Source organism: Nelumbo lutea, chromosome 4 (genome assembly GCF_056320005.1).
Source record: "Nelumbo lutea isolate HS-2025 chromosome 4, American lotus-T2T, whole genome shotgun sequence".
In the NCBI taxonomy this organism is placed as follows: domain Eukaryota; kingdom Viridiplantae; phylum Streptophyta; class Magnoliopsida; order Proteales; family Nelumbonaceae; genus Nelumbo; species Nelumbo lutea.
The window spans coordinates 35,372,550-35,380,985 of record NC_142687.1 but is presented as its reverse complement, the minus strand read 5'-3'; the positions used below and the strand labels follow the sequence as shown (position 1 = coordinate 35,380,985).

Sequence of the window (8,436 nt, the reverse complement as noted above, 5' to 3'; positions counted from 1 at the left end):
AGTGGGAATCCTGTTTATGGAAAGAAGAAAATAAATTTAATGAGTTGATACAAAGCCGATTCAACTAAAACCCTCTTTTCCTTACTTTTGGTGACATCCCACATGGTTGTTATTAAATGGAGGAGCCCATATTTAGTGTTCTCACTGCCCTTTTTAATAGAGCTACGGCAGTTGAATCTTTGACTAAACTTCAAATGCCATGTAAGGTTTTTAATTGTTGCTTGACAACATTTGTAAATGCCTGCTTTAGTGTTTACTAGTTAATGACCTAATAACCACCTCATAATGAGTAAAGGGCAATTAATTCTATTAATTTCTTTGGGACCCATTGTTTACATGGTAAATTTATTGGTTGATTTTTTTTTTTTTTGACTGAAGAGGTCGAATCAGGTTTTAATTATAAGTATCAACCCTCTAGTATAATGAGGAGACCCACATCAATTTAAGATATTAATAGCTTTTTTGGTCTGTCTTTGATTTGAGTTAGGTAGAAAATTATCTATTGTTATATAAATTCTCAGTTGTTTAAATATTTCAACCTTTAAATCAAATTAATGAGCAAATATTAGAAAAACTAAATAATGATTTTAGTCATTTAAAAGGTACAAGGAAAAATTTTCAAAAATCTCAATATCGTCTCCTTTTACTTTTGGGGAATCTATGAGACCCGAATAGTTTTGATCAATCAATGCACCCCTGTGAATTGTGATTAATACCACCTGATTGTTAACCTCTTTTATGATATCAGTTAATTTGTTGCAAGTTTTTTCAATATTGTGTCATTCTAGTGAATTCGGATTTGGTCATCTCTATACTTGTATGTTTTTTTTTCAAGAGGAAATATTCTCAATGCATGGCTGCAAGGGACTGAGGAAAATGTGAGGACAGTCTTGTGAGTACCAAATCTGATTTTTGAATCTGCTACCAACAAATGCTTCCAACAAAATATTGCATCCACGCATAGGAACATCTCACAGAAATTCATAGTACTTTCTATGAATTTCAATTGGAAGAATGTGTTTTGGTTTATTGCTAATGTGAGTCCTATATTATTTGAAGTGAATTCTTTTTAAGAGAACAGAAATAAGAAATAACCACCTCAGAGGCTTAGATGATCATTGGCAATGTGGTTCATTATTTTATAAAAAACTGAAAAAAAAAAAAGAAAGAGAATACTGGTTACCATGTGGTTCATTATTTTGAAAGTGGATGCCACCAGTATACATAAATGATCACCAATCACCTAGTATTGATTCAAATTCACATGGACTTCTGATTGTTTAAAGTTTTTCAGGTATCATCACAAGAATTGCCACTACAACACTGAACACTGACTGAACAAGGCTTGGCCCATTTTGTCAGAGACCCTAGTATACACATTTATATATTATATTATATAAACACTAGAAGCAATCAAACTAATATTATATATATAATCAACCCTACAGTTTCTTCTTTTCTCTTTCTTTGTCAAATGCCAACAAGTACATTAAAATCAAGTATGGGCTGAGAAGTATGCCAAGAGGCCCACCAATGGCGCGTTAATGTACGTCGTGGGCTCCGACTCCTGGAAGAATGGCCTTGAGTCCGGAAAAGCGTCCGAGCTGTTTGGCCCACCGACGACGGCTCCAACCAGCATGTTAGGATTGGGGTTTGGGCTCAGGAAGTAGCGCGAACCCGCCTTGCACCCAATGCGGGCGGGATGGGCCCTAACCGACGGGAGCGAGCTGGCCCGATGATGTATGCGTTGTGGATAACGTGGGCCGTATCCTACCATGTACGACATCCTCAACGGATTATCCCCGAGAATGTAGTCCACCTGTTGGGCCCATAAGTGACAAAAAAAGAATCTCCAAATCAGAAAAGGAAAAACTCAAAAAGTGTAGTTATTAAAGTAATCTTTTGGCAATAAAATCCCCTAACCTGCGGCCTAACTACAAAAGTACCACTGACTGACTACTCATCATCAATCAGGGCCGTATAATATAACTCTTGGGCCCACCTTTCCGACGCATAAACAGTACTCATATTTATACAACCGTCTACCACCCAATCCAACCGTTAAATGCTGAATGGAGGGTGGTGGGGCCACGTTTTTGAAGCTCACCTGTCTTTTGGCTAAATTTCTGAGATGATCAGCGGTAGCGGAGGGCCCGCCACATGGCACCGCTTTATTGGCGTGGCTCAGGTAGTTAGAGTAAGCCAGAAGTAGAAAGGATAGCGACGTTACGTGCTGCATGTTACTCCCCCCGGCTTTGAATATCAACCCACCTGTTTTTCCATTAAAATGGAATGATAAATATTCTAATTAAATTTTAAAGAAACAAAAAAGATTTAAAAAAAATCCAAAAAAGAAGGAATATTAAAAGGGAGGTTCACATGAAGGCCACTTTTCACTGGTAGTTGGGCGTCAGATGGGAATGGCGATCTAACAACAAAGCAAGCTGGGTTTAGAGTTGTAAAACAGATTCCAATCTGACGTCAGAAAAGTTACCTGGAGAATATTGAATTTGAGGATGAGATACTCCAGGCAAAAGAGAACATATGAAGCGGTCCGCGTTTAGTTGGAATGATTTTAGATAATCAGCCTTCCCCATCAACACCTCCTGTAAAGTGTGAAGCTGAGAGATGTAATCAAGAAATGGAGATTCATCTAGTACAACCATTAATAGTATACTACGTTAGTACGGGATCCTACACCGTTGGATTAGGAGATCAATGGCTGTGCCCTCGGAGAAAGAGTCAGACACAATAGTCAACATTCCCGAAAAAGCTTAAAAGAGACCATGGCGTGAAGGTGGGATTTGGAAAACTGGGAACGGGCCCTTCCGCACATGCAGGCGCCAGTAAGGGGATTAGCTCTGGTAGTAGTCGTGGGTCCCACCGCTTTATGTGACCCCCCTAAGTCAAATAATCTGATCCAATCACGTGAGACTAATCACTAGATTCCACGACTTTTTTCTTCAATTGATCTGCACCGTCAGATCATCTGACCCCCCTCCTATGTAATATAGGCGCTGACCTACGTAAACCTATACAAGGAAGGCAACGGTTCCCTAGTTTCCAAACAGAACAACAAGACAGGACAAGAATCCCAGGATTAATTATTAATTGGAGTATTGGATATGATTACCTTGGAAATTAGGACGTTAATTCCAGCGTGCTTATTATCCCAACCGAACTCATTAATGGTGTCTCCGGCTCCTAACACCTCCTCGTTCCTCAATATGTACTCTCTGTATTCGCGCTTCCTTGATGCCTTGTGCAGCCACGCCGCTCCCCAAAGCAACTCATCCTATTATAATGCAATACAATCAGATCCAATGGATGGATGAGTAGACTTCTTGGACAATCCAACGGCCCGTTTTTCTCACCTGATACCCGTTCACGTCGCAGTAGAACGGGCAAACGGCAGATCTCAGGCTGTTACTGTACGCTCCTCGGTATTTGTCAGCGAACTCGAACACCTTCAACACAGCAAGCAAGCTCCGTTCAGGTTAGACCAAGCAATGAAGCAGATTAACTGAAATTCTCGCGAGATTTTAGAGAGTAGAGAGAGATTCAGTGTGACAATGACGTACTTTAACGGCTCTATCGAGGAGGAGACTGGAGTACGCAGGGTCACATGATCGGAACATAATGGAAGCGGCTGCTAAAGCTGCCGCAGTCTCGCCAGCCACGTCAGAGCCAGGGTGGGCCCGATCGACCTTGTAAACCGTGCGGAGCGTGTCCATGTCCTCCGGCCGTTCCCAGCAGTTGTGATCGGAGAAGGCGTCGCCGACCTGCACGAAAACGGTGTCCGGCACGGCCGTTGCTTTCAGGAGGTAATCAGTCGCCCACTTCACGGCCTTAATGGCGTTATTCAGCTCCGTTCCCATATTCTTCCCGAAATCGATAATGCTCCAAGACAACAATGTCGTCGTGAACGCCATTGGGAAGCCGAACTTCACGTTGTCTCCAGCGTCGTAGTAACCTCCAGTCAAGTCCACCTGCATTGCAGCAAAAAGCGCCATTAGTTAGTTTTACTGCAAAAATGGAGAAAGACAGGTGGATACGAGTTCTAGAGTGGGAACGTACACCAGCGGAGGCGCCATCTTTCAATGCAGAATCACGGCGCCACTTGAGTCGCTGATCTGGAGGGAGCTTGCCTGAGCGTTGGCCTTCGAAGAAGAGAATGCTCTTCCGTAGTGCATCGTGGTAATCATGGCTGGAGGCGGAGGCAGGACGTTGCAACACCAGTAAGAGGAGGAAGAAGAGATGAAGCGCCGGAGAACTCGCCAGTAAACATCCGGATGGACGGCGGGTTCTTGGCGCCATTTCCTGCTGAACAAGGCAAGGAAATGAGGAAAGGGAATACAAGCTGCAGAGATATCCGTCGTGGAAGTGTGGAACGGTGGAGGTGGTTGTTCGCCTTCTTAACTTCTTATATGAGAGAGTCCTTGGATTCTCTCCAGTCAGCCAATGGGGGATTTCCACGTGGATTCGTACGGATGGCTTTTGGACTCGAACACCGATGCAAAACGTGCTTGGCCGGCTTAAGCAAACGGTCTGAGACTGATGGCGGTTCAGAAGGGGTCCAACCGGATTGGGTCCATGTGACCGTTGGGAACAGGGATTGGGTTCAGTTGGGAGTTCTGGTTTTGACAGTAGGTAAGGTACTTTACGTAGAGTGTAGACTCACAGTCATGGTCACACTTGGTCAGGAGTCAATGAGAGAAATACGCCTTTGCCGCTGCCAGATATGTAACGACCGTTATAAACGGCGGTGACCGTTATATTCACATCTTGACCGTCGTTAGAAAAGAAAGTAACGGTCGTTATGGTAAACGACAGTTGGCATGTAGACAGGGGGAATGACCGTTAAACAACTTAGGACGGGGCTTCTGCGGTCAGGCTAGTAGAATAGGGGACCTTGGGTCTGCTTCTCTGCGGTCTGCCACATCCTCGACTTGCGGAATTGGAAATAGAGACCCTAGTGAGTAGTGAGACTCAATTGCCTACAGTTCTACACTTATACTCACAACAAATTAGACGTGGATCCCATGAATCAGGCAAGAAGCCCGTGGAAATGCAGAAGAGAGGGGAAATGAAAATCATTAATGGAAAAGGAAATACACAGGCAAGAGAATTATTGGATCCGAGGGAGGGAATTAGCTACCAGCTTTCAGCTATCAGTTATCACGTTATTTTGAGTAACGAAAAACAACTTTTTGTTAAGAAAAAAGGAGAAATGAGATCAAACTATGTTATGGGAAGCATTTAATACAGAAAAAAAAAAAGCATTAAAAATCATCTGTTGCTTTAAATTTGATGCGACTTTTCCTAGTATACATCCCTAATAAATAAGCTAAGAAAATTAGCAGTAGAGCCAAGCCCAACTCTTCTAAGTTAGACTGCTTAGCTAAAGGTCCGGCCCAAAACCACATACCACACTTTTGAGATAAAACCTGATACAACCTAGGCCGCAATCTGGAGTCTGGACTGGATCAATGGTTTTCTATGTAGAAGTCCATCAAATAATACCCCCCCTCCCCCACCCCAATTTGGCCCCTTGTCTAGCAAAATAGAAAAGGCCCATTTGTCCAGCAAAAATGGAAGGAGGTCCATATATATTACAAACATTTAGGACTTAGGACGGCTTCATTTGAATTAGGAGCCCATTGGGTAGGGGCTTCGGCTTGATTGAGCTGCTTTCTACCAAAATTAGATTCAATAGAAAAGCAATTTATTAACTGAATTGAAGTGTATTCCATCTTTCCGAGTTTACACCAAACATAACTTCTAGGCATTTTGTATGGGTCAATCTTGAAAGCCAGAAGCCGCTGCGTGGAAAGCCCGAGCACTAAAAGGGCTATGATTGGGAGCAACGAGCCCAGTTCAAGGCCTGAAAAATGTGAGACTGGACTGTTGGAGCCTCAGAACGAACGATTTGTCAATTTGTCTGAACACAAACTAGACAAAAACATCATGTCTCGCTTAAAATCAGAACCAAATCATGTTAGGGATGTCAATGGGTCGGGTTTGGCACGGATTTGTCTTAACCCTAATCTGACCCTCCAGCACTCTAATACGAACCCAAATTGATCCTGCTTAAAAATACATGATTCCCAAACCCGACATGACCCCATAGGTTTAACCCGATTTGACCCATATAATTTTAAATGTTTTTTAACAGATTTTGAAGACCTAAAATATATTAATTTAAATAAGAAAGTTGTTTTATAGACTGTAAGTTATTATTTTTTCCATTTAAAAAAGAACAAAATCAAAATCAACATATAAATAAATTATAAACTTTAAGCCTATAAAGTTAGAAGTAAAAAATTTACAAAAACACTTAGTATATATACAAGGTATCATGACCCGATGGAAGAATCAGCCAAAACCCAAACCCAACTCGAGCCAAAGAAATAAAACCCTAATCTCATCTTAAACCAAATATATTTGACCCTAACCAGACAAACTGGATTTATCATTTAATTCGATCCATCGACATCCCTAAACTTAATAATGTGATGTAAAAGTGCTTATATAACAGCGACATTTCATCAAACAGTTACGAGGTCGTTTCGAGCAATTTATTTGGTAGAACTCTCCTTGCTTTGCAGCATCTCGCAGTGTAAAGTTAGCTTTACGTCATTTTGGAAGCATAGCAAAAGTAGCAAACAATTGGTCCAGCCCCATATAAATTTGGAAGCTCCCCCACCCAATAACCACGCCGACGGGAGCGTTAACAATTTGAACCAACCCCCCTTCTTTGATTCACGAGAAAGTACATCGTGGCCAATCGAAAGTGCACATTGACAGATGACCCCCCAGGGCCGACTGATTGTTGCAAGTAAAATCTTTGGAATCCAATAATAATTTGAAAACATCTTTCCAAGAACTTAACATGCATTACAGGAGACATTTAGGAGATATTTCTTATGTGTAGTTGAATGCTATGTAAGCAGAGTTTTTATTTTCAGGGATCCGGGTTTCTCTCTGGGTAGTGGTGCAACTTAGGCAAGTTTGGGTTGGGGTTATGTCAAAATTTGAATGAGTCCAACCAAAGACTCTAACGCTGCATTTGGTTGCAGTGCAATTTAATTTGCATTAGGACAAATTCATGAGAGTGCAAATGAAAAAAAAAAAATTACAAAGCATGTGCTTTGTTTCATGATAATCATTTATTAAAATGCTGCCATGTCATGGGCAAATCATCATTTTCCCATCATATTCATTTGTACGTATGTACATTGATATTCACAAAAGTGGGTTTTGATTTATATGCACACCAATCATTGGGGGAAGCTTCATTTTAACGTTTCCCCCAATATTGAGCATTTATTCACTATTCCGCTGATGTGGTGCCTAATGGTGCCTAGTTGTCTTAATTTACTTTATTTATTTAAAAAATGAAAGGTATACCAAATAATCAAATACTTTTTGTCTTAATTTACTTTATTTATATTGCAATCACACAAAATAAGTTAAAATTTAAAACAAAAATAAATTAGAATTTACACTCAAATCATTTGCACTGCCATAGTTTTGCATCAGTGCAAATTTATTCACATTGCAACCAAAATATAGCCTAAAGGTCAAATGCTGTGTAAAATCTTAAAATTGGGTATATAACTTGCACCCCCCACCCCCACCACACACACACACGCACACATTAGGGTCCATATCACCACGGCCATTAGGCCCATTAGCTAACATGAGAGTGGTAGAGTTCTATTAGTCTAGTTTGTGTCTGGATTCTAGAGGGCTTTTAGTCAAAAAATTAATTGAAATAAGCTACTAAATACTTCATCTCTGATAATTTGTTTTGATAAGTTTAACCTCTGATAAGCCCAAAAAACTTGTATTAATAATTGGACTAAACTTGTCTTGGCCCAAATTGTCAAGGGATAATTCTCAATAACATGTCCAAGTATGACATATTTGTTGGGCTTCCTCATTCTGTGCTAAGGAGAAAGAGAGAACCCTCACCTGCAACAGGTGGATTTATAAGTTGGTCAATGGGGTTGTAGTTATCATTGATCAATTTACCTATGTTTTTATTTCAGAAATATGTGGGATCCATAGTAAAATTGATACCCTTCTAAGATTTGGGTAAATTGAGTTTCCCAAGTAGAGAATAAATGAAAAAAATGGTCAAAAATGCCCCCACAAGATACATTTACCCACATAAATTAAACAAAAAGGGAATATAGATAAATGCACTTATCTAGAAAAAAAAGACCTAAGAGAAAAGCAGAAAGTGAAGGGAAGTTCTTCACATATTTTGTAAAATACCTAACTCCATTTTTTTTCCATGTACAATTTCAATTGCATCGGTATAAATGCATAGGAGTGTAGTGATGTGATCCCTACTTTATATGAAAGAAGAGGAAGGTTATTTATTTAGAAGGGGTATGATAGAAAGAAAAATGATGTTGTCCCTAATTT

General features: G+C 40.4%; 1 protein-coding gene across 2 annotated transcripts; it reads right to left on the bottom strand.

Annotated features, from left to right (window-relative positions):
- Positions 1-1,276: 1,276 nt before the first annotated feature.
- LOC148855170 (endoglucanase 8-like) lies at positions 1,277-4,404 on the bottom strand. 2 transcript variants are annotated; one of them, XM_088982288.1, is made up of 7 exons: positions 4,078-4,404; positions 3,582-3,989; positions 3,375-3,467; positions 3,134-3,295; positions 2,495-2,621; positions 2,108-2,271; positions 1,277-1,819 (listed from the first exon to the last, which is right to left on the bottom strand). In XM_088982288.1, the coding sequence occupies exons 1-7, from the start codon at positions 4,315-4,317 to the stop codon at positions 1,496-1,498; spliced, it is 1,518 nt and encodes a 505-aa protein (XP_088838414.1). In that variant the 5' UTR covers positions 4,318-4,404; the 3' UTR covers positions 1,277-1,495. The 2 variants fall into 2 exon arrangements, with proteins under 2 accessions (XP_088838414.1, XP_088838415.1); XM_088982289.1 differs by having other exon boundaries at positions 2,495-2,606.
- Positions 4,405-8,436: the final 4,032 nt, after the last annotated feature.

Excerpts from the sequence above, each read along its gene's own strand:
- LOC148855170 (XM_088982288.1), bottom strand. The coding sequence starts at position 4,317 with ATGGCGCCAAGAACCCGCCGTCCATCCGGATGTTTACTGGCGAGTTCT. Across the intron at positions 3,990-4,077 it reads AAGATGGCGCCTCCGCTGGT|GTGGACTTGACTGGAGGTTA; the intron begins GTACGTTCCCAC and ends GCTGCAATGCAG. Across the intron at positions 1,820-2,107 it reads GAAATTTAGCCAAAAGACAG|GTGGACTACATTCTCGGGGA; the intron begins GTGAGCTTCAAA and ends TGGGCCCAACAG.